Here is a 26,657-nt window from a genome sequence, read left to right on the forward strand (position 1 = left end):
AGCATTTTCTGGGAGAAGCAGGCTGCTGCTTCCCACCGCTTTATTAAAACTCCTCTACATATTCATAAGGCTCTGGGCCTTGGCAGTCATGAGGCTTCAGCAGGATCCCATCCTAAGGCAGAGGAGTAACAGGCAGGAACTGAAGGATCTCACACCCCATGGGTTGGAGTGTGTGCATGAATTCAGATAAGCCTCACAGTCAACCAAGATGGGGCCCCAGGGGAATCTCTTTAAAAGGAAAAGCAAGGCATCCTGCTGTAAAGAGTCCTCTAGGCCTGTCAGCCAGTCCTTGCTGCTCCAGAGGCACTGGGAATGGGAGGCAGTGGGTAAGAGTCAGCTATAGGGTGCTTCCTCTGTCCTGTGAGGCCCGAGCAGCTGACAGCAAGAGGGGGCTGCAGCTGGGTTCTCTTTCCCAGAGCCACACAGCTAGCAGCCCGCCCAGGACCCTAGCTCACTTGAGGCTTCAAAGACTTGGTGTGACATAGTCACTGTAGAAGCTTCCTGTCCTTTAAATGGTGACTTGACAAACCAGATACATACAGAGAAAACACACACACACACACGCACACACGCACGCACGCACAAGCACACACACGCTGCGTGCACACGCGATCAACACTAAATAGATTCAGTAGGTTGTATTTATAAATATTCAAGAAACAGTAACAATAATAATTAAAGAGAAACAGGCCATGAATTTGAGAAGGGAATAGTGGAGGGGCTGGGGAAAACGACATAAATACAGTCTACATATATGAATTAAAAAAGTAAAATTAAAAGATTTTAAAAAACCCATATTCTAGCTAGAAAGAGGCCAAGAAGAATCCTGCTTCTCCTGAACATGACTCTCACCTTTGCAAGCACTGGGTCTTCCCCCATCTCTGCTTATTTTTTCCTGGAACAAATCAAAGCTATGGTTGACTCTCAGGGACAGACTAATGCTACATTTACAGACTGAATGATCCTAAATACTGTTGGAGCATTTGTAAAGATTAATGTGCGTCACGGTGACTAGACCTTGATATGGTGGCCTTGCTGATCCTGGCATTATCCATGGGTATTACAAGGGTGAGGCTGAGGACACACAGTATGCTTAAGGTGAGGGCCAAGTTCTAGCTACAATAAGGTCACCAGGGTGATGTGGGTCCCTGGATCTCTTGGCAGGCAACCTCACCTCACACGACATCAAGACATCCATACTGTAGTGCACTGGCTAATGTAGAGACAAAAACAAGCAAGCAGGTCTTCACTTGTAGTCATGTCTTAACAGTCTGCAATGCTGCCATCTAGTTCAGAATTTCAAATGGAACGGCGGGTGACCAATAGTAGCCATTCCTTTGTGTCCCTTTCCGCCTCAACCCCATTGTCAGGGGAGGAACCGCTACCCCAGATTTGTTGCTCAGTCATCCCGAGGTATGTTTTCAACAAGTCACATACACGAAAGACAGACATACCTATTCCTGAACAACACAGCATCTCCGTGGGCCCAGACTGATGTGGAGGACAACAGAGAATTACTGCTCACCTGGGCGTTCAGCTTGGCCACACAACCCTGCTTGTTCAGGTCGCACGGTCCCTTCCTACTCTTCAGCAGGGACACTCAGTCACTCCATGCTGCTCACGTGGTGGAGACACCATGTGACAGCTAAGTCGTGCCCCATTCCTGTTTCACTCCATTGCGAACCTAAGGTCACATAGCCTTCTGTTTCTTGAGTGGTTTTGGTAATAACATTTTTCTAGAAAATTACTCATTCCCTTTAAAAGTTTCAAATTTCTTAGCATAATCGTATACTTGCCATTTTCTTGTGATTTCAGCTACTCTTAAGCACGCATTATCTACTATCTGACCATGCTTTCTGTGTCTGTTAACAGCTACCCCTGGAGATGGAGTTGGGGATGAGCTGCACACTGTCCTCTGCGCTGGCTCACTTTCCTGGTCTGCTCACCTTTCCTCCCCGCCTCCCTTCCATGGTTACAGGTTCATCCTGCTGTCCTGCCACCTTGGGAAGGAACACGCCAGGCTGCCCCAGCTAAGAAAAAAGTTGACTTGGACTGATTCGGTCCCCACCTAGAAACATGGTAAGTTCTGTTCTGGCCAAGAGCAGTTAGGGGTAGGGGCACCACCTGGCTCTGTGAAGATACTGCAGAGGTGTTTGCTCTATCCTGAGCTGAGGTCTGCTCCTGCAGCCCCATGGCTGCTCTCACTGCTGCCTTTCCCCCTCACTCAGCACTTGTACGCACGTGAGTCTCCACAACACACTAACAGCCAAAAGTCTTGAAAATCAGAGGAACTGGAAATAGATCCTCTTTCTCAGCTGGTGTATGGAAATGCAGGAAGGCTGTTGCCACCCTGACATGGGGATGCCGACCGCGAGCAGAGCCAGTGGCACACTGGAGGTCTGAATGCCTCTGTCCTTCCGCTGTGCTTGCCCACAGAAAATACTGGTCAGTTCCTCGGTCAGGGGAAGACAGCTCTGTCATCTCAGTGCTACAACGTTCCCCAGAGTATCTGGAACAGCATTGTCTACCTGCTGTGTGGTTAGGGCTCTTGCCAAGCCATAGCTGACCACTCATGGGGCTGGCACAGGGCAGGCAGCTGCTGAAAGACTACAGACTGCTGGCCACTACAAAGCCTGGCTGGAAGGGGGGGTCAGCAGGTCACCAGACTCATGCATGGATCTTAGTAAGATGCAGGTGCCTGGCGCTGTAGCTCCCTTGACCTAACAAGCAGACCAGGCCAAAAAAAAAAAAAAAAAAACAAAAAAACAAAAAAACAAAAAAAAAACAAAAAACAAAACAAAAAAAACAGGTTAAGCTGAAACAGCTGTCTTTAGATTCATTTAAAAATCTTTCTTTTTTTAAGTTTTCATATACACATGTATTTGTGTTAAGCCTATTTCCCACATACCCTCTTCCTTCCCAAGAGTCTCCTTTGCTCTAACCTAAACAATTTTATTTCTACTTTTATGCCATACATATATGATTTTATGCATTTATATAAAAAATTTAGGACCTGCAAGTGACAGGAAACATGGGATGTCTTTCTGAGATAATATGATTATTATTATATTGCATCCATTTTCCTGCAGATGGCATGACTTTGTTCCTTCTCTACGGCTGAAAACAATCCCAGTTTCCTTGTCTTTCCCCATGCTGGTGGCTGCTGGGTTGCTCTGACTAGAGCTGCAGAGAACACCTGTGTGATCTTGACTTGGATGTCCTCTAGGTAAATCCCCAGTGGTGGAGTGGCCAGGTCATCAGAACCTCGTCTCTGGGTTTCTGTGAGAACTCCACACTGACTTCCTTTTATGAGACATGGAAGATGCTGTTCTGCCGTCCCTGCCCTGACCAGTCACAGCACAGAGCAGACCCAGCCACCATGGTAAGCTGGAAATGGTCCCATCCCATCCCTACCTGGGCCAGATGCATGTCTCTAGCTCTTTCCTCTGTCTCTCAAAACAATACAGGCTGTTGCTATGGAATCTTCTAGAAGCCTAGGTGAGCAATTGGGTAACTTGTGAAGTAGAAATGGAAGCAGAAGAGGAAAAACAGTTAAAAGAACCAAACCAGCTGTTATATAATGTTTGCTTAATCAAAATGCTCATAGTGACCCTCCCAACAGCAGGGGCGGGACATCCAGCCACCAGCTGGCTCCCAGCTAGTCCTGATTTCTACCCAGCCTGTTCTGAGTCTTCTAGCACCAGAGAGCCAAACCTAAAGTATTTAATGACCTTCTCAGGCTTCTCTGGAATTAGGCTTCTTAAGGTCTGGCTGCCAGCGTCTGACAAGCCGCATTCACCCTGGGTTTGTCTCATGTCATCATTGTTAACCTGAAACAGTTTTCTCACGCCCTGAGCCTGGCACCACACACTGCAAACATATCAAGAGCCAAGTTCAAAAGCACACTAATCATCCCATGACACAAGACACAGTCTATCTATTGGCTGCTCTGCTCTGAAAGCTTCCCACCCTTTGGGAAGTCAAGGGTCTAAGAGGAAAGCGCACACGGACACCCCACCAGGGCTGGTAGACCTGCTGAGGGTGTAGAGGAAGGCATGCACGCACTGTGCGCACACATACATGCACACCCCAGGGCCGGCAGACCAGCTAGCTCTCTACACACTGGACAGCTGTGAGGTTATACCCTGCTCACGGAAGACAGTGTGCACCTGCAGAGCCTCAAGCGATGCTCTCAGCAAGCTGAGCTGTCGTGTAAGGGAGGGAGGCTCTTTCACAGGGCCATCACCCACACTCTCTCCATCGGCTCATGATTTCCAGAAACTAAATAAACAAAAAATTTTCAGGTGGAGGCGCACGCCTTTAATCCCAGCACTCGGGAGGCAGAGGCAGGTGGATCTCTGGGAGTTCGAGGCCAGTCTGGTCTACAAGAGCTAGTTCCGGGACAGGCTCCAAAACTACAGAGAAACCCTGTCTTGAAAAACCAAAGAAAAAAAACTTTTTTCAAAAGAGTTAAAAACTATTGAACGCTGAGCAAACAACAGCCTTGGATAGTGTGCACTTCCTTAATTTTAGCACAGCTCACGGCAGTGAGCACTTGCCCTTAGGGCTGGAGTCACTTCTGAGAGTCAAAGCAAGAATTGTCCTTTAACCTCATTCCTCCTCAGGGCAGGGACCCCTCCCAGAAGCTCAACTGCTGAGCAGCTGGGAGGAACCACAGTCCATCCCTTCCCCTTGCTTGGCCATATGCCCACTGTGGTCCTCAGCTGTAGACGCCCTCTAACTCCAGCGTCCCGTGTGGGACGACCCAGGTCTGGTTCCCACAGAGCCAGCCATGCCTCCATTTGCTCTACTCCTAAGTGCCAAGGCAACCTTCCCAGGGACTGCTGGGGTGAGCCGCTTACTTTCCCTCCTATGCTGAGCTCCTCCAGGCCAAATGCCAGTGTCTCACGGTGGTGGAAGTTATTCTCCCTATATGGAGCTGCCGATGGGCAAGACTATGACTTCTGCACAGCAAATGGTCTGGGAATCGCCTAACCACAGATGCCTTCAATGTTCTGTGTTTTGGCACTTTTGGCAAACAGATCAGCTGGCAACTACAGGCTATGCTGGCCCCTGTGTTCTCAAAGGCGAAGGACGACTGACAGGCGTGTAATTGCTGGGTATGTGGAGGTGGCTGTGAACCTCCATACGGTGGACAGGACAGCATCACTGCCCATCTCTCAAGCGCTGTGGCCTGCTGAGCTCTCTTAACTCAATCATGGTGAGTCCACAGCCTTTCTTCCGAGTCTTGGGGAAGAACAACCTCCCTCTGATGACAAAATGCCAACCATGATGACAATGACTGGCCCTGGGCCCGAGACATCAAGAGTTGCTGTGTTTCAGTCCAGTCTTCACCCGCAACACCGGGGGCCTCTGTGTAACTGCAGGCAAGTATGCCTGTCCAGCAGGACAGACTCATCCCTGTCACCCTCTTCTTGTGGACTCTGGTTTGGGAGGGTGAGCCTCTATCAAAGACAAGTTCACTTGCTTCCTGGGTCATGAGTAGCCATGCTGACATCTGGGCCAAGGACAATGGCAGCAAGTCCTGGAGGTTCCTGGGACAGATCAGCTTCTGAATCAGAGGAGAGAGCCACTGAAGAAAAGCCCACTTCCGCCCCTCTGTGGCTGGTCTGGAAACAATCAAGACGCATGGAGCTGCGGCAGCCTTCCTGCACAGGCAAAGATGACGAGGCAGAAAACCAAAAGGTTGAGGCAGGGCTGAGGAAAGCTGAAGCGCTCAGAGGGACATTTCCAGATTCCTTGCTCAACAGTGCCCCCATACCATAAATTCCTGCCATGGGAATGCTCCAGGCCTCCCTGACAGCGTTCATCAGGGAACAGTGACACAGTGTGACAAGGCACACCTACATTCCAGGAAAACCACAGCTTCCGTGGATCTTGCACTGTGAACTTAGTGTTTCCAGGAAGCAGGGGAAAGCTGTCCCTGGGAAGGCAAAGGCTCCGGAAGCGTATCAGTGATGTGACCAGGATCCTACAAACCCACAAGAAGCTCCAGCCGAAACCAGATAGAGACCTTGGGTCACAAGCCAGGGAGATGACTCATGCAAAGGCACTGACCACCAAGCCTGACAAATGGAGTCCAATTCCTGGGACCCATACAGCAGCAGGAGAGAACCAAGTCCTGCAAGCTGTCCTCTGACTTCTACACATGCATTATTGTGCGCATGCACGCGCGCGCGCGCACACACACACACACACACACACAAAGTAAAACATTAAAAAATTGAAAGATGTAATAAAGTAAGTTGGGGTACACCACAGGAGGAAGCATAAAACTACCTCACACCAGTGCAGCTTTTCTGTGTGTACAGACACTGTGCAAATCAATATTTAAATCATGTGTGTGTGCAGTCCTTCAGAGGTCAGGAGAGGGCATCAGATCTCCTGGAGCTAGAGTAACAGGCCTTTGAGAGGCACCTGATGTGGATGATGGGCACTGAACTCGGGTCGTCTGCAAGAGACATCTGTGAAATCTCGCCATTCTCCAAACAACACTCTCTTAAAAACATGATTACAGAGGGCTGGAGAGGTGACTATGAGCACTGGCCCCTTTTCCAGGTGAGTGAGGTTCAATTCCTAGCACCCACATGGTGGCTCACAACCCCCTGGAGCTCCAGGTCCAGGGTACCTGAATGCTGGGCCTCCAGCAGCATTGCTCTTGGAGTGGTGCAAAGATACACATGCAGGCAAAACACCCATACACACAAAAAAGCCCCCAAAAGACTTAAGATAAGTATAATAATCGATCTAATCCCAGATATCAAATAAAACAAAACGTGGATGGGCCAGAGAAAAGCATATGTGCTCCTTGTTAAGAGGAGGCATGGTTTTAGCCTCAGTATTACACCAATGCTTGTCTAATTACGACTTTTGCTAAAAATGGCAACTAATTGAGTTACAAGTAGAAAACTTTGTTAACCAATTAGAGGGGAAGATAAAGCAAAGACTAGCAAGTGAAGCAAAACCGTACCTGCATTAGAGCAGGCCACTGAACTGGCAAGAAAGCTGGCGGGAGGAGGGGGAGAAGGAGGCCGGAAGCCTGGTGTCCTGCCTACTTTTCCACAATGGCTGCCTTCTGTCATGAGCTAAACCAGCACAAGGTTCTCAGAGGCTGAGTGGCATCCCCACCATGCTTTAGGACTGGTAGTCTCCAAAGCCATGAACCAAATAAAATTTACCTTCACCTCAGAATTTATTCAGTCTTTGGTACTCTGCTACAGGAGCAGAAAAAGGACCAAGATACAAATTCAAGGTAAACCGGCCCTCGGAAGTGAAGGGTAACAGAAGACCTACTACATAGCAAGAATAAGTGGCAGGGCCTGTGAGACACACCACTGTCTCCACTGCTGAAGACACTGAGGCAGAAGACTGGCAAACTAAAGGTCTGCCTGGGCCACAGAATGGGAAATCTAATGGACTCGGTTTCAAAATTAAACCAGGTCTGGGATGGAGTTCAGTGGTAGAGGGCTTGCCTAGCAAGAGCAAGCCCTGGCTCAACCCCTAGTCCAGGGCAAAACAAAATAAAGAAAAGTAAAGCAGCCTATGAGTGCCATGCAGGCTAAACCATGTGCAGAATGAGAACGTTACAGGGGTGATTTATGTTGACAACGGTATAACCCAGGAACATACCCTCCGACACTGCAGAGGCCTGCAACGGTGGAGGGAATATAGACTGTCAGGGGACCCAGGTTTCCAACGTGGCAGTCAGGCTGTGGCACTCAAACAATTCTGTGTACTTTAAACCGTGTTCAACATACCTAGAAAATGTATAGAGTAAGGGAGAGGGAAGCTCGGAGTATGGCGCAGTCAGCAAAGTTTCTACATAAACATAAAAAACTGAGTCTTCACCCTGGGAAAAGTCAGGAGCAGGAAATCCCAGCACTGGAGGAGAGAGGGTGGAGACAGGCAGATGGTGGAACTCACTAGCCGCTAGCCCAACCAACTCAATGAGCTAACTCCAGGTTAAGTGAGAGACCCTGTCTCAAAAAATGAAGAGGAGAACAGTTAAGGAAGATACCCTATGTCTGTCTGCTACAAATTAAACACACACACACACACACACACACACACACACACACACACGGTGAGGACATGAAGACACGGCCCCTATATGCAGGCATGTTCATGCTGCCCCTACCTGCTTAGCTAGAGGTGTGTGATTTCTCTGATTCTCAGTTTTCTCCCTGACTTGATGCGGGAACAATAATGAACACACCTGCCTCTAAGATCACTGTGGGAACCAGGTGAGAAATGTGTGTCAGTGTCAAACTCCCAACCAGAGACAGCCAGATGACGATGCTAAGGCCCCAGCACCAAGCAGGAACATAAGATCACGAAGCATGAGATCTGCTTTCTGAGTAATAAGATGAAGAAAAGACTGACGGCTTCAGTTTAAACTGACAGGAAGAGAAGTCATGCAGTTGTGAAACTGTTGCCGAAACACACCCTGGCTTAAAAAAAGAAACTCAAAGCAGAGCTCCAGACAAGTGGGAAATAACAATATTTTAGCTATTTTAAAGTAGTCTTAAAAATAACTGGAATGATAACACTACATTTCATAATGCAAGCAGGGACTCAGCACTGTGCAGCTGAACTCAAGGCCAGCTCAGAGTGGTAAAAGGGAGAAAGCACTAAAAGGCTGGCAGACCCCAGTGCACCGGGTTATGGAACCCCTCCCATGGAGAAGTGAACAAACACCCATTCACCCCAGTTAGGGCATCCATGATGGACCAAATGTAGGAACTGGTGAGTCAGGGCTAAGTTACAGGAGTGTGGGCAGCTTTAACTGAAGAGTTCTCCTCCCAGGGACTACTGAAGGCCTGGTCCTGTGACGGTCTTGGAGTCCCCACAGCTGCTGTGATTTCAAGAGGACAATGGTCATGTGAGGACCAGTTCTGTCGGGCACACACAAACACTAGAGTGCACATGCGAAGTAGAACCTGCACGGAACCCAGAGGTATGAGCAGGATTTCCCCTTCCACTGTGGGCAAATCTGACGCAAATGTGAGCTTGGTTCTCCAGGATGAGAGAGAGGGAAGAGAGAGAAGACACACTTCTATACCTGGTGAGAGAGAGGTTACCTGCCTGCTAGAGACCTCAGTGCAGGCAAGTACAGCACTGTCAGGAGGGTTTACAGTATTCTGGGAGGACAAAATCTCCAGAGCTATTCAGGTAAAACAGAAAAGTTCACCATATGCCAACCTCAATGGGCAATCCTTTCGAATGCATCAAAGGATTAGCATGATTAAAACAGCCACAGGTGTGGGTGGCATTCGTAGGTGGAGTGTAAGAAACAAATCCTTTGCAAAGAATCTTCTGAAAGCACCTAAAGGGGTGGATGCCTTTGTCCTGCATTCACGGCACAGAGTTTATCAACACCATGAAACTGAAGAGAAAGAAGGCAAGGGCACTGGCCCCAGAAAGTCAGAATTAGGGACCTAACTCAAACTCAAAGCAGTAGTCTTAATCAGCATAGAGAGAACAAATGCTGACCTTGTCAGAACCAAGCAACACACCACCCTTTCAAATTATATCTTCTTTTGAATCAGTGAGCAAAGGACATTATTAAAAAATACTCAGCCCACATAGTCAGCACTGCAAACAGAAAGGGACGTCATGGTCCACCCAGAGAGCCACAAAGCCACGAAGGCTGCAGCTATGAAGACCCCAGAAATCACTTCCCACATGAGGCCCAGAACGACGAGCCAACAGGGGGATGGGGACAAGTTCGGAGGGACGTTCTTAAGAGACGGCGAGTACTTCTTAGCTTTCTGATGTGGTTTCCTTTTGCTTTTTAAAAACACAACAGATGTACCTACTTTAAAAAAATGATCTCAAAATAATAATTTAAAAAGCAGTCTAGGAAAACGAGAGTATTTAAAGAAAGGAGGACGAGGGGAGGTTGCAGTGCAAGGCTGTTCCACACGAGATGTAACAGATCGAGTTCATATCTGCCCGAGACAAGGTCCCTGGCGATGGGGGCCAGCACCCTTGTCCTTGCCGTCAGCTAACCGTGATTTCCATGGACTGGCACTGCTAAGGCCAAGCATGACAGGGTGCAGATCATGACAGAGGAATTAGAGTCCTGGGTAGCGGAGGTCCTTTGCAAGTGGCCAAAGAAACAGGCCGTTATAGCAGGTAGCTATCAAGGAAGACCTCAATGTGACCTCCAAACCACAGGCTTTCCACCATCCCTTAGAGATGACGTTGGCTGTTCTGTGTAAACCAGAGAGATCCTTTTCTCACTAACCCAATAAAAACTCACTATTCCTTCTCTTCTCTTTACCTAATAAGGGTCCAGTTTTCCATTTACAACTACATCATAACATAAAGAAGACATGGGTAACTCTTATCATATTTGGTAGTATGCATGAGAAGGCCCTGGAATGCTGGGGGAAGCCCTGTGTGCATAAGCAGTGTGAGCCCCATGTGTGTGTCTGCTCTGTACGACCTGCCCCACGCCAGAGACATCAGCCCTGAGAGAAAAAGAATCAGGTGCATGGGCAGGCCCGGGCACCACGGCTCTTGCCAGGCATTATTCCACAGGAAATGATGCCCACTCTACCTCCTGCTTCCCTCTGCTGGCGCACACAGCATCCAAAGTGCCATGCTTGGAGCAGAAACCAGCTCTGCAGACAGCAGATCCACGTGTCCTGATCTTGTGATCCTCTGGAATGGAAAGGTAGACACTCCTACTTCTGGCAGGCACCCAGCACCCTCACAATGTGCCCTGTGCCATGGCACGTGTGTATGCAGGCACACGCATGTACACATGTATACACACATACATTCCAGCTTCCAGGAGTTGGCTGGATGAAGTTAAGGTAAATGGCTGTTATTGTATTAGACTGAAGTGGGGGTCTGGGCACTCACAGATTCCGTCACTAAGACCCAGTATCTTCAGAGCACATGGTCTGCACTAGAGAATAGACAGGTAACATTTGTGAGCCAATGTCCTTGACTGCTTACCAGCAAAGACGATGTAACTTCTAAAACCACATTCAAGTGTGGAATGTAGGCCAACTATCCCAGAAAGGCAAGACCTTGTATCATTCTGTCATCTTCCTATACTACATGAAGCTTTTCCACTTCAAAAGCAAGTGAGCTGGATCTATTGCTATGCATCTGTAAGCCCAGCTATGCAAAAGGCTGAGGCAGAAGGAACTCAGGCTTAGGGTCTGCCCGGGCTATAGAGTAAGTTCACAATCAGCCTAGTCAACTGAGACCCTGCATAAAAAACAAAAAAGGTGGGGGGAGGGGCTGGCAATGTGCCCTAGGGAGGACCTTTCACCTGGCACATGTGAGGCCTACGTTCATTGTTGGCACTGCAAACAAACATCAAGTCGCTCCTTCTCTAGTGGGCAGCTGGTGGAGGACAGCTTTATTGACTTATTTATCAAGCCATCCTGCTGAGTCTGTCTTTCCTGCTCCGATTCCCTTAGTAGTAGGCAGAGTCACGGTTTCAAAGGTATTCCCTCAAACTGGTTTTCTGCTGACTTGCTGCAGAATGTGCCACATACTCATGAAGCAACACAGCATATTCAGGGTCTGTCCTGGAGCTCAGTTTGGCACACAAGTCAAGAACAAAGTTCCCAGAGCACAGCTCGGTCTGCTCAAGCTGATTCACATAACAGAATTGCTGGTCAAGGGGCAGCAGTGACCGACACCTGCACAGGAGTGAGGGGCTCAGAGGCCTTTTATATTTCCACAGATGTTCAAGCTTACGGCAGCACCAAGAGACAGTCACAGCTATACTGTGATGGCTTTGCAGATAAAACCAAGGGTCAGAGTTCATCCCCACCTTGAACCCAGAGTAGCAAGTGACAGAGTTACTAACGAAAGTCACATCATCCCTTCCCGTGTCCACTCTCCTCAGAGACAGACACTGCCACTCAGGGCGAGATGTAAGAACAGCTGACTTTACACTGGGTTAGGATCCCAAATGAAACACTCAGGTATTCCTCTGCATTTAGTGACAATAAAGTCCTTTGTTCTGGACAGAAGTGTTCATGGAAAACTGAGAGGATGAGATGCATAGATTGCCTTGAAAGTTCTAGAGAGACTGCAGACAGCCAGATGTACCCAGAAAGTGGGCCAGGTGGACAGATGCACCCAGAGAGTGGGCCAGGTGGACAGATGCACCCAGAGAGTGGGGCCAGGTGGACGGATGCTCCCAGAGAGTGGGGCCAGGTGGACGGATGCACCCAGAGAGTGGGCCAGGTGGAAAGATGCACCCAGAGAGTGGGGCCAGGTGGACAGATGCACCCAGAGAGTGGGCCAGGTGGACAGATGCACCCAGAGAGTGGGCCAGGTGGACGGATGCTCCCAGAGAGTGGGTCAGGTGGACGGATGCACCCAGAGAGTGGGCCAGGTGGACGGATGCACCCAGAGAGTGGGTCAGGTGGACGGATGCTCCCAGAGAGTGGGGCCAGGTGGACGGATGCACCCAGAGAATGGGCCAGGTGGACGGATGCACCCAGAGAGTGGGCCAGGTGGACGGATGCACCCAGAGAGTGGGGCCAGGTGGACGGATGCTCCCAGAGAGTGGGGCCAGGTGGACGGATGCACCCAGAGAGTGGACCAGGTGGACGGATGCACCCAGAGAGTGGGCCAGGTGGACAGATGCACCCAGAGAGTGGGGCCAGGTGGACGGATGCTCCCAGAGAGTGGGGCCAGGTGGACGGATGCACCCAGAGAGTGGACCAGGTGGACGGATGCACCCAGAGAGTGGGGCCAGGTGGACAGATGCACCCAGAGAGTGGGCCAGGTGGAAAGATGCACCCAGAGAGTGGGCCAGGTGGACGGATGCTCCCAGAGAGTGGGTCAGGTGGACGAATGCTCCCAGAGAGTGGGTCAGGTGGAAAGATGCACCCAGAGAGTGGGTCAGGTGGACGGATGCTCCCAGAGAGTTGGTCAGGTGGACGGATGCACCCAGAGAGTGGGCCAGGTGGACGGATGCACCCAGAGAGTGGGGCCAGGTGGACGGATGCACCCAGAGAGTGGGCCAGGTGGACAGATGCACCCAGAGAGTGGGCCAGCACTTCTTTTGCCCTCCCCTCACCTATGAAACCACCAGGGCAAAATATACCCAACAGAGCAATGGCCTTGTGGACAGGAAGCCAAGCCAAGTTTTGAAGGTGCCCTGGGCTCGGAAGCCAGTATTCAAGTCAGGATTTGAAAGCAATGAGACTGAAATTAGGGTGGGTATTCTAGTGGCTGGTTTATAGAAAGAGAAGGACCTGGAAACTTCTAGACTTCTCCCACTCAATGGAACCCAATCTGTGGTTCAGTTCTGCATAGTACAAAGGTGACCTGCTTGTCTTCCCTGCTAAGTATATCTTCCTTGGGAGGTGGAGACAGCAGGGAGAGCCTCCAAACAGCTCTCTACACCTGTTCTCTACCACAGCACAAGCATTCTATGCGGGGATTTCGGCAGATTTCAGGCGGGGTTAATACTGACATGCAGGGGTCCCTGAACAGGAATCAAAGACAGAGGAATAAAAATAAGAACATAAGAGGGCAGAGGGCCAGGGGAAATAACCAACGAGAATGTGATGAGGGACTTAAAGGGGGGGGGAAGGGCACACAAAGTTGGCAGAAGGGAGGCTGCAGGCACTCAAACCCTTCAAACCCTAAAACAGGCTTAAGTCACAAAAAGCAATGCCTACAAGTTCTTATAAATCACTAAAAAGCAAACACAGAGATATATCTTAAAATTTAACTGCAATACAAGACAAACTGGACCATAAAGAACAAGTCACAGTCAATTTCCACCAGGAATGGGGGGACAGAGCGATGAAGGGAAAGGAAAGATGCGGACACAACTGCCTTCCAAAAATCCTGCACTTTTAGCTGGGGGGTGTGGGTGGCATGAAACAGATGTCTTCAGACAAGCAGATCAATAGGATCCCCTGCCAGTGAACTGGTACCAACCGGAGCCACTGTGACAAGCTCATGGGATACAGATGGACAATGGTCCGGGCAGGAAGACAACAAGTTCTCATCCATCTTGGACTCTGCTAGTTTATCACAGTTCAAACTTTATCTAGCTGACAAGACATGAGCACTCACAGGAAGGAGAAGGATAAGTGGAAAGGACACAGCAGGCAGGACTCATAACGCAGTGAGATGCTGGCCTTAAGCTCAGCTCTCTAGAGCACACATCAGACACACAAGGGCTAAATGCTCCTGCCACGAGACAAGCTTGTCAGAGCAGATGCAAGTCCAGAAGTGAACAAGAGGCTACTTTACAGATCACGTTGAAGGTTCGGGGATGTGCACAGGTAGCAACACCAATAACGGAGAGCCCTCCTATGGCAAAGGTGTTGGCCCACCGGGAAGAGTGGAGACTTACCAACCCATCCCAGGCAAGAAGCACAGGGCTCCAGGTAAAGTGCCTCCAGAGCTGGTCAACCTTACAGAGTGATGGCTGTTCAGCCATGAGCTGCTCCACTAGGCTGCAGACCTGGGGTGTGTGGGCAGCTGGGGGATGTATGTACTGCTATCATGGAGCCCAGGATCCAGGGAGAAAGGAAGGACCAGAGAATAAGAAACCAATGTCATTACTGATTTAGCGTCACCTCACCTATTTCTGCCCACATAACAGATGGAGAAACTGAGCCCCATGTGGAGCCATGCATGTGGTGATAAGCTTTGTAATCTTGCTGACAATCTTGTGGGTGGTGACTCCCTCCAGGCCTTCAGAAAGGCTGGCACAGTCAAAGTGAAATCTGCTGCCCATGGCCAGGTACTTTCCCCAGTGCCCATCACACCTCAAAGGGTCCAACGGGGAAAGGCTCACACAGGAAAAGAGCAGTCTTGTCTGCAACACAGAGCGAACCCAAAGGAAGAATACACTGATGAATGGCAGGCCTTTCCCCACTGACCTGGAGAACTTGAGCTGGTCGACGATAGCCAGTCCTCCTCCAGATTCTCGGGACCCTTCCCTCTGTGCCAGAGAAACCAGCTGCCAGCTGTCAAGAGTCACTGCTTCCTGATTTTAGTTACGTGTAGGTTGCATGCCAGAGGCTCATGCCTAAAGTTAGAAGCATAAGGACTGGGGCATTGCAGCAAAGGCAGCTGCACCTAGCAGCAGGGCACTGAGAGGGCACCTGGAAGCTAGGGGCTCAGATTCTTGTAGGCATTAGGCTTACCCTTAGCTTTGTGTTTATGGCATACCGCAAACATCTAAGTAACTTCATAATCTTGCTTGGCTTCCCAGCAGGTGAGATTCAAGGTGGCACCCCAAGGGTCCCAGTTGCCTACCCTGGCCAAGATCTACTGGTGGGATTTGTCAGCCATCCATTACTGCCACAAATGACCCACAGCTGCAAGCCCCGGTTTAGAAGCTTCAGTCCTGGTCACTGGCTTATCACTGAGGGTCAGTGGGAAGGCCCCGTAGGAGAAGAGCGGAGAGGGCAAAGCTGCTCACCTTATGGCCATCGGGAAGCAAGGCGGAAGAAGAGCTGCCGCCATAGAGTCCCCAGGGCTTCACTTTCTTCAAACTGTAAAGTCATCCACAATTAACACCTGGACAAAGTCAGAGTCCTCATGATCCAGCCACTTTCCCACGTCTCCACCCAGCTGCACTGGGGACCAGCCAAGCCTTTAACACACAACCTAACAAACCATTCCAGAGAGGGAGTAAGATGGGAAAGCCACCCGACTTGCCCACCAAGGCCTAGTTCCAGTTGGCTGCCAGGTGAGTTCTGAGCGCAGGGCTTTGGGAACTTGACCTACCCACTTCACACTGGTGTGCACTGGGTGAGAAAGACCAATGCACACGGGACCAAACACACGAGGCCTGCAAGGCTGGCTGCCTAACAACATGAAGAGGGAACACACAGGTGGTTCCTCACCAGAGATGACACCCCTCCAACTAAAAGATGTTAGCCCAGCAGCACACAAAAGGTGTTGCAATATCAAGCTTAGGCTGCTCTGGCCCCTCAGCTACACTAGGAACTGGACTTCCCTCACCCAGGTTTTACATCTCCCAGTGGAAAATCATACGTCCCATGAGCATCCCGCCAAGGCCTCCCTCTGTGCAGGTGGGCTCCTGAGACAGCCTTCTCTCGGCATTCACAGTGTTTACTCTCCAGAGGAACAAGGACAGTCAGGGCTGTGGCTAGCCCACAGTTCCAAACCTGGCCAACGCTGGTGACCCAGAGTCAGCAAGCACACCCAGCATGGCAAACACCCACCTAACCTGAAAAGTCCTGCTGGAAGCCAGTGACAACCTCAAGAGTGTGACATCCCTGAGGGCTATACGTGTGCCTTCTGTTTATGGCCAGAGCTTCTGAAGAGTGGCTGCTGAAGTCAGAGTTCTCAGAAGAGCAGAGCTGAGCAACCACACTGTGCAAACTGAGCAAAGATGAGGCACTCTAAGGGAAGCCTGACGGACAAACAGGTTTGGAACGTGGGCAACCCCTCATCAGATGCTGCCCTGGGGGACTCGGCAGGACCGCCCCTAATCTCAGGGCCATCCTTCAGTGGGAGATGCAAGCACATTTCAAAGTCCCAAGATTTGAAATTCAAGATAAAAAGAAACAGGAGCAACTGACTTAGCACAGACAGCTGGGGAATCTGCCTTCACCAAAAGGGGTCTAATGAAACAAGCACAAAGGGTGGTGCTTGGCCAGCAGGAAAAGAAGCCCGACAGTGTGCTTCCATGAAGGTTATTGTTTCCAACAGAGAAGACTCTGAAGTGAGCTACCTTGAGCTCCTGGCAGAGAAAAGTCTCCAAACTCCGGGCTCCGCTTGGAAGCTGCATACTGTCCTCACAGGAGCACTTCCAATTGATCCCACGAGCTAAGAGACCTGCTTGGCTCATACCCCACTGTTGAGGGATACAAAGAAGGTTCATGGATCCACAGATAAGGTGCTCTCTGAGTCATTCAGGACATACTGGGCCACTGCCACCCATGGCTGCTCACGGAGGTGGCCTCTTCTGCTGTCTCAGTCTATTCTGCCAGGCATTTTGTCTCATATGGACCCCTCTATGATCAAGGGCTGGCAGATGGCCACCTTCCCACCATGTCCTCATCTGGCCAAGGGGAAGCTGTCCCTCTCAGTCTCTCCTCTCTCTTCCTCAACAGCCTTCCTCCCCCTCCATCCTCTTACTGGGATACCTGTTCCACTGGATCAGGGCCCCATTCCTACAACTTTATTTCACCTTAACTGTATCTAATAAAGAACCTATCTCCAAATTCAGACACGATGGAGACTTGGGACTTTCACACGCTGATTCACCCACAAATACCCATGCTGCCGCTGGCTGCTGGCCAGAGGGAATGGAGACTTCTGGTGGGGTCCTGGGAGCCAAAAAGCACACGAAAGAACCACATCATGTCATTTTTCAGGGGACAGCAGTCACAGACGGAAGCACTGAAAGAACCCAGGGCCTCAGTCCAGGCCCATCAGGTTCTGGGCACCACATCCCAAATCTGTTTTCACCTGTCCCTCTTCCAGCTCCACGGCCACAGGAGGCTGATTTCTGCTGTGATGGGGTCTTCAGCCCACACAGAAGGAGATTGTCGAGTTAGAGGCCAGACACTCACAGAAGGGGTTGTGCTATAACTGCTCTCCCAGAAACTGCAGAGGGCCAAAGAGAAAGCCTGCTGTTCTCCACTGATGCACGAGATGGATTCCCGGAGCCAACATTAGGAGAGCGGCCACAGTTCCCTTCCAGGAGACTGCCAGGCTTTCTGCAGATTTAATTCACCCCAATCGAACCAACGGGGAAGGGTCCCAGCAGCTGCTTTGACACAGGCCGGGCAGAAATCAACCGTCCTGGGAGGGGTCATCAAAGATCATTTTGGATAAATAGTCATTTCAAAAATATTGGACAATAACATGTCTGTAGAGCTTGAGGGAATTTGAGAACTCACAATGGAGGCAGCAGCCAAGAAACCCAGCGCCATGCCGACATGCCCCAAACTGCACCTTTTCCTGCACCACAGCGATACCCTGGTGGGAGAACCAGCTCAGCAACAGCTGGTGACACAAAGCCCAATGATCACACGGAGATTAAACTTCAATCACTCCAAGTGGCCAGGTGACATTTTTACCTTAACTCTGCTGGACTCTATTCCTGGAGCTAAACCCTGTATTAGTTACTTTTGTCACTCTGTGACCAGATATCTGACAACGTAAGGAAAAAAGGGTTTATTATGGCTCAAAGCACAGTGCAGTTTACCATGGCTTAACATGACACCTGCTGGTCACATGACACCTGCTGGTCACATGACACCTGCCAGGAAGCGAAGAGAGACAAATGCTGGTGCTCACCCTGCTTTCTCTCTGTATTCGATTTGGGACCCAGCTCATGGGATGATGCTGTACATCCAAGGTGAGACCCACCTCAGCTAACCTAATCTAGAAACTCCCTTGCAAATATGGCCAGGGCCTTGTCTCCTCGGTGAGCACAATCCTGTCATGTTGATAATCACTGACCCTTCCAGTCTTCTGTCAGCAGCTCCTAGTCCAGTGGGACATGAAGAAAGGGCTGCATGTCCTGAAGGCCATCTAGACATGACCTGCTATTAGCTGGACAGAGGGAGCAGAGGTGGACTCTGGACGCTGTCCCCAGACATGCATACTCCTCTGACTGTGCACAGGGCTTTGTGCTCAAAGCTTTCACAGCCTGAAACTCCACTCAGAGGCCCCAGGGGCCCCGGGACTGAGCCTGCTGCCCTCGTTTTACAAAGTGAAACAGGATGGCTACAACCAGAAGCACAACAAGAAGCTGAACAAAGCTGCCTTTAAAGAAAGAAACAAAGAAATGCAGGCAATCACCTGGTGTGGATGGAGAAGGATGAGAGTTGACACCATGAATCGATTTCACTGTGGTTACCTGGGTCATATACTGAATAATCCATAGGCTTTTCCCTGGTCCCAAAGGATAATGAAGCTATGTTTACCCTGTAAAAACTGTTGAGTTCAGTGCTGACCACTACCCAAAGATGGCTGATAAGGAAAGAAATGAACCCCTAGCAGTCCCCAGTATCCAATCCTAAGACTGAAGCAGGAGGGGAAAAATCCTCCTGTCAGGGCACAGAGCTGTTTGCCAGTCTTCTAGGCCGATGTGTTGCCTGCCCCTCGGCTTTGCCTCTTCAGTCTCTGGACTGTGATGGAGAACTTAACAAAGAGACTGGCACCTGGATAGCAGCAGAGGGAAAAGCACCCCTAAATGTGTGTGGCACCACCTGAAAGGCTCCTCTTCCCAGGCATCCAGATCCCTGTCCTGACACCTGTGCCTGGCATGCAGAAGCAGAGAAAAGGCTCCCAGGCATACGGTGTATCCCCTGGCAGTGCTTCTGACATGCAGAGAGATGGGACCCAGATCTGCACTCAGTCTGACCACGGCCAGATGTGAGACCCCCTGCATGTTCCACTCCCCAGGAAACCAGGGGCTCTGGAAGCAACTTCATTCAAAGAAAGACTCACCTACTCAGGACAAGAGCTGCCCTCAGGGTTCAGAGGTGTGAGAAGTGTCTCCTCACTTCTCAGTGACCCAAACCCAACCAGTCCAGTATGAGTTGCCAGAGTTAACAGTGCCCTGTCAAGGTTCTTACAGGAACCTTTGGGACACGGGGGAGGGGACCAGGCTGTGAACACCGCTTTCCTTATTATTGGTGCCGGACTGGTCTTCAGGGTCTGAGGATGCTGTGAGTTGATCGTGGCAGAGCAGCCCACCCTCCACCCAAGTCCTGTAACATAGAAACGTGTGTCACGTCCCTTCTCCACTGGTGTCCAGAGACAAGTGCTAGCGCTTGTCCTGCCTCATGGTTCCTAACTCTGCGAGAAGTCCATCTCTTCTCTGATTTCCAGAACATTCCTCTACTAAAGCTGGCCCAGCAAGTGGAAGATCTTCCTTCCAAGATTGTAAACTGTGTTTATGAACGCAACTTCAAGGTACTAAACGATCAGCAAAGACAAGGCCCACATAACTTTCTCCTGATCCCTCCGCTGGCCTATAGCCTGCTGCCTCTGCAAACCGCCAAGAGGCATAAGCCTCATTCCAGCATCCTTCCTGCTCTGACAATGCTACCCAGGTGAGGAGCTCCAGTGGCTCCAACAAGCCTGGAGGGACTTACTGGTCATGCCGAGTGTCAGGGATGCCTCTGTCCATACGCAGCTTGTCACTCTCAACTTGGTTGAACTTGTTGCGTGCATAGGGGTCCTGCCCAGAGCGAACCATTGTCCCACCAACATACGCCTCCTGGTTAAAGTCTGGCCACCGGACTTTCCCTGGAAAAAGCAGAGCAGAGGGTGTGTGACAAGAGGATACAAGACCAAAGTGCTGTCAGAGATGGCAACGAGTGTTAGATCAAGAAACGGTGGCCTTGGCTTTTTCACAGGATGACAATTTTAATAATAATAATAAAAAAAGTAGCTGAAAGCAGCCTCGAGAGCTGTCATATGGGAAGCTGAGAGTCTGCCGTTTGCAAGACTAGAGGGGAGGGCCTGGCACTCAGGCTCCACCTAAAGCTTCCCAACACAGTGCTGGCAACTCTGACAGCACTTCTCTTTCTGGGAAAGGGATGTCCTGTTTGCCCACTTTCCCATGGGACTTCACCCATGTCCCCAAAGCATCCCAGGAAGGCAAAGGAGACAATGTGTGCAAACATTAATAAGGTACTCCACTGTTCAGCCAGGTACTACAAGAATAAACGTTTGGACTATTGGGGTCCAAAACCAACGCCAGAGAGAAGCCACCGGGAGACGGAACTGAAGGGCCCAGAGGCAGCGGAGGCGGCAGTCAAGGCACTCTAGGCCTCCTCCAGATTGGGCCTCCAGGAGAAGGTCAAGGGCTAAGGTCAGGACAGCAAGAGGAAAGGGGGGTGCCAGAGTCACTCCAACCAGGGTGCTGCTGGTTCTTTTGGTTGGCTGGTTTTTAAGACAGTATCTCATGCAGCCCAGGCTGTCCTCATACTCACTAACTAGGCAGCTGAAGATGATCTTACCTCCTGATCCTCCTGCTGTCATCCTCAGCTCTCTCACTAAAACCATTCCGTACTCACGTCTTTCCTCCCCACGAGGAGGGTCCCGCGCTGCTAAATACCACTGGGCTAAGGGTTTCATTATTCATCCCTGCAACTCCTTGTGCATCCAGTACACCCAAACATGCTCTGAATCCCACTACTACAGCAGAATCACTGAACATCTGGAGAGGGACAAACTCCCATAGTGTAGAAAATACCACACCCTAAGAAAAGGTATTCCCACAGCCTCTCGTGAGGCCTCCTTGGGGTCCTCTCTGCAGCTGTCAGGATGCCTGACCTTCTGGAGAAGTGAGGAGTGTGACCGTCAGAGACACCCCACGACAGACAGGACGCAGTCGTCCCTCATGCACATGCCTTTTCCTGGGGAGAAGGTCGCTAGAATCGCCGGTGCACTGTACCCCCACACATACATTTATTAGTTTAGCTTCAACTCCTTCCCGTTGGCATCTTCCCTGGAGTCCAGACTCCTATTGTGGTCACAGAGAGCGTTTTATGTGGTACATCAGGCCATGCAATTGCAGGGCACCTCACAGCCTTGCCTCGGTGTCTGAGGCACGAGTCACATGCTGGCATCATGCGAGATCCATGGGCATAGCTGAGCACAGCAGGCTCATGCCTAGCCCCACTGAAGTGTTCATGTTCTGAGGGTGGGGGAGACAGACTAGGGAGCCATATCTAACCCTGGGGACCAGAAAGCCCCGCAAAAGCCTATCTGAGCTGAGGCCAGGAGCCCCTGCGATACCTCAATGAATAAACTACTCTGCAGTAGCTCTTCCCTCTGACCGTGACCATCTCCAGCTGGATACACAGATCCCACCTTGTACGACAGGGACTCTCCCTAGGGCACAATACCACAGGGCTAGAGTGTGCTTTCCTTTCGGAAAGTGTAGTAGAATGTGAGAATGCCATGGGGGCTGCAGACGTTTCCAACTGTGACACCCACCGTGTCCCAAATCAAAAGTGGCGAGACATTCATATAAACGGCTAGAACCTGACAGTGTAACCCTGGCCTCGCTACAGCTGACAGTGTAACCCTGGCCTCGCTAGAGCTCACAGTGTAACCCTGGCCTCGCTAGAGGGAAGGTGTGGTGCAGGCAGTGCTTTCATGCGGGTGGGACATAAAATTGACTTCATCATCTAATAATGGTTCAAAACCCACAATCTGAAAAACACTGGGCTCCAGAGCATCATAGAAATTGGTCGGTATCATGCAGAATTGTTAGGTTGGAGATTCCTGGGGCAGAGACAGTGGAAAGCAGAGGAAGAAAGCTCAGGGGAATAGGCTTCAGTCTGGCCCATCCCCAAGCCTCCACTCCATCCTGGCCCATGCCCTCTCCCGAGTCCAGCCCAGCCCACACAGACAGGCAGGCAGCCAGGAGCAGAGAGCTGAGCGCTAGGCAGCTCAAGCCACAGGAAGAAACAATGAACTGAATCCTGATATTCACAGAACACCTGTACTCACAACAGATTAAAATTTCAGCTTGGGAAATTACAAGTTACAGAAAACAAAACAAAACAAAAACCCATCAACTTTGTGATAGGCTAAGAAAGAGGCTTATGGCAAAGGCTCCAGTCATCAGTGAGAGCCCTGCTCCCACACCCCACCTCGAGCTGATGGAAAAGCATGAGACTACACTTCACAGGAGGCAGCAGGAGCTAGTGTCACCACTAAAGATGACAAGAAGATAAAGTGCACATCCAGAGAGTGTGAGAACCACAGAGCAGGTCACCAAGCCAGCTGTGGAGCAGGGGCTCACCGGGCAGTGCTAAGAAAACACTCCCCAGCCTTCGAGGAGCTGCATGCTCTAGAGCTGTGTGCTCTAGTGCATGCTGAGACCAGCCACAAGAACGAGGTGCACAGTGACCCACAAGCAGGGTGAACTGTCTGAGACCACACTGACTGAGCTGGAACAGGAAAGGTTGGCATGTCTTTCCCCACATCCCAGGTAGCCCTAAGCTCCCTGCCTCTCCAGAAATGGTGTTTAACCAGTCGAAGGTCACCTTCAAGACCATGTCCTTCTGGAGAGCACTGGCCCATGTGGGTTCCCATTGACTCTGTAGTGCTCCAGTCTTCCATTCCCCATAAGACAGAATCCAGAACTCCATGGTCAGCCCCAGTCACCTGTTGGCTCTTACTCTCAGCATCCTCGGTACCCAACATGTCACAAACCCCTGCGTCTACTGCTTCACCCTGGGGTCTCATTCTGGACGAAGCTGCCTTAAGCTGAGTATCAAATTTGACAAATCCTAGGCCTGGCCTGGAAGAGCACAGCTTCACACTGGCTCTCACTCCTGCTGCAGCACGCCAGGGAAGACCTCCAACTGGCAGCCAGAAAACAGCAAGTCTATAACCAACCTAAGGTTCTATCTTCAGGATGAAAACAACCGCTACCTATACAGTCCTTTCTAATGTCATTCCCCAGGGACCAGAGATGGAGAAGGGGTAGTCTTCCTCTCCTGCCCACTCACTGCTGGTCAGTCTCTGATGACCAATAGTGGCAAGCTGGAGGAAGAGCTAGGATAACAGCAAGAGGAGGCATGAGTGCTCCTTGCCCATCATTCCCAACCCACGGCCTGCATCATGAAAACAACAGCTCAGAGTCAGGAGAGGATGAGTCAGTGGACGTGGATCACCATGCCCTTGGGAGACGAGGACAGAGGGAGTGGGTGTGGGCACCGAGAGGGGACCCTAGGGATGGTGCTGTGAAGATGCTATCCTCTACCTTTGTCTCTGGGCCATTCTATCCCCTGCACTGTCCTGTCCTAGCCACTGCCTTCCCTTGACTCCTGGCTGTACCACCCTCCGGCCACCATCTCTTCCTCCACTCTTTTCCCACAGATGACGGTCCCAGACTTCTACTGACATTCCGGCTGCACTTCGGCCTGTGTTTTGGACTGCAGCTGTGTTTTGGGCTGCAGTTTTAGACATGGCTGGGCTCCAGAGAGGCCTCTCTATCCCAGAGCCTCCTGGGAGGCTCATGAGTCACTCCTCATGGCTGCAATCCTTGGGTTCCCAGTTCAGTTCAAGAAACTTCCCACATCACCTGCGCTTGGGCAGGAGCACTCACAGGTCGGCTACACACGGGGCAGAAGCCCTGGGAAGCTATCTACCCAGCTCAGGGCTTGGGTGGCCAGGACAGAAAACTCCTTAGCACCAGAGAGCTGATGTCAGGTTTCTAACTCATCTATAAATGAACTTGAAAAGACTACAGAGCTTCTCAATCAAAATGTGCCAGCCTTCACATGACTCATATCAATACATTTTACTTAAAATAATGTAGATTTCTTTCTTGAAATTTTTGTTTTTACTAAACCCCATACCTGAAAGAATAATTGCATCAATCTATAATACGTTTTCACAACAACATGGCCTGGTGCATGTTTGAAACAGGCACCGAGAGACACATGCTCTTAAGAGGCTCTGGGAGCAAGGACAGGGTACCTGACACATGCTCCTGAGGATGGGCGCACCATCTGTCACCACAGGTGTCTCAGGAGCTCTGAGTTCTGCACAGATGTGAGCCCCCCAGGATGTGGACTCTCCAGCAGAGGCTACTCAAGCACACTGGATAGAACGCTTGACCAGAGTAGAAGCATCTTCTCCTGGGACAGCACAGGAGGGGGCCTGCAATAACCCACAGACAGACACCTGTGCCCACGAAGATTCTAAACTCCAAGGTTGATCTCAAACTGAACTCCTGCTTGAAAGAAAAACCTCATGATGTCCCTGCTCTAAGTGCCGAGCACAGAAGAGAAGGCCAGGAGGACAAGGCCAGGACTGCAGCAAACAAGCTGCTTCCACAAGGAAGAATGTGAGTGCTATTATTGCTCCGTAGCTGGTATGGAGGAATCTCGCTACACTATGAGAAACTTCGCTCGAAATAAAGCATCCTAAAACAACTCATTATTAGGGATGAAAAAGCAGAAAATTCAAAGCAATGAAAAGTAATTTATCAATAAATCTATGGAATTGCCAGATGTTACAGGAGACACAGAATTTCTTTAGAATTACCGATGCTATCAAACGAGCAGTTTCAAACAGCAACGAGCAGGAGCAGCAGCTCTGCATTCATGAGGTTTATGCCTGGCTCCAAATCCTTATGGATGAATCTTCCGAGAACTCTTCTCTGAATTGTACAGGGTTTTTTGTTTGTTTGTTTGTTTGTTTGTTTGGGGGATAAAGTCTCACTGTGTAGCAAAGCTTAGCCTGCAATCTTTTTTCCTCCTAAGCCCACTGCAGAAGCAATCACAGTTACTGCAGGATCCACACCCAGTGCTGCCTCCACCCACTTCAGGGATCACACCCAGGGCAATGCTAATCCACCAGTATCTTTGAAAGCCCTGCTCCCAGAGGAGAACCCCTTGGGAGTGGGGCAGAGGGCAGAGGACGCCTTACTGTGGACATCCTACTTTTGCAGGAGTGTGGGCTGTGGCAGTCTCTGGTGTGCAAGTAAGTGGTTCTGGGAGCTTGGTGGCTCCTCAGTTCTGTGATGGGCACCTAGCAGTTATGGGCAGTAGGCAGAATGACTGGCCTAACACCAAAGCTCGAGGACAACAGAAGAAACTAAAACTATAGAATATAATTTTTTCATGAACATATACAAAAAAACTCAATGAAATATTAGCAAATAAAACCCAGGAATATACAAAAAAGATTCCATTTCACAGATTGGAATTATAATAGTTATTTATGGTTGTACGGACAAATAAAAATCAAAGAAGCACATACATGACTATATCAAACAATGCAGACAAGGTCCCTGACAAAACCCAACACTTTGTGACAGAAACTCTCAGCAAACTAAGTCAACAAAGAATATCTGAAACAAATCCATAGCTCAAATACGAGACACTCAACAGTCTCACTGATGAGAAACAAGGAAAAGGACCATCCCCTTTCATGCTGTGCCAGAAGTCCTAGTTAACGTAGTAAGACAGGAAAGGGGACTAAAAGTTCCAGGGACTGGAAAGAAATAAACTGTTGTCAACACCATGCTTACTTATGCATAAAGAATGAAAGAACAACAAAAACAGAATGTCTGGAAGCAATTTCAGCAAGACAGTAAGACATGACACTAATGAATACAGAAAGCTGCACTGCTGCATATCGGCATTGAAAAAGTGGAATCTGAAGTGAGAAACACAATATCATCTACATCGGCATTCCCCAAAATGAATCTCACACTTACACCTAACCAACGACGTAAAAGAACTACATAGAAGAAAACTACACGCTTTGACGAAAGATACCAGAAAAAAAGAATAAGCGGCCATATATTTTATGTCTGCGGATAGGGGACACAATGTTGTCAAATGTCAGTTTTCTCAGCTTGATCCACAGATTCAATGTGATACCCAATCAAAATCTCAGCAAGCTATTTTATGGCTACTAGCAAACAGACTACTTCAAGAGAGAGAAGACCCTGAAGGGCCACTGCTATCCTGAAAGACAAAGATGAAGACAGAGGACTGATCTCATCCAAATTTAAAACCTTTATAAAGTTGTAGTAATTGCAGTTTTGGTAAAAATCACAAATACATCAACTGATCTGAATAAAAAGACAGAAATACATACACAGAATTGGTTGACTTTTTTTTTTTTTTCGAGACAGGGTTTCTCTGTGGTTTTGGAGC

The 26,657-nt window shown here is 49.8% G+C and overlaps 1 protein-coding gene across 1 annotated transcript in view; it reads right to left on the reverse strand.

Moving 5' to 3' along the window:
• Galnt2 (polypeptide N-acetylgalactosaminyltransferase 2) overlaps nt 1-26,657 on the reverse strand; it is a 122,494-nt gene that overhangs the window by 28,352 nt on the left and 67,485 nt on the right. Inside the window, exon 3 of the mRNA XM_041650317.1 lies at nt 20,115-20,268. Within this exon, the coding sequence (XP_041506251.1) occupies nt 20,115-20,268 (154 nt within the window). The remainder of the gene's footprint in view (nt 1-20,114; nt 20,269-26,657) is intronic.

Source organism: Microtus oregoni, unplaced genomic scaffold (assembly GCF_018167655.1).
Source record: "Microtus oregoni isolate MIOR12 unplaced genomic scaffold, Mior012 000004F_ref0000308, whole genome shotgun sequence".
Classification (NCBI taxonomy): Eukaryota; Metazoa; Chordata; class Mammalia; order Rodentia; family Cricetidae; genus Microtus; species Microtus oregoni.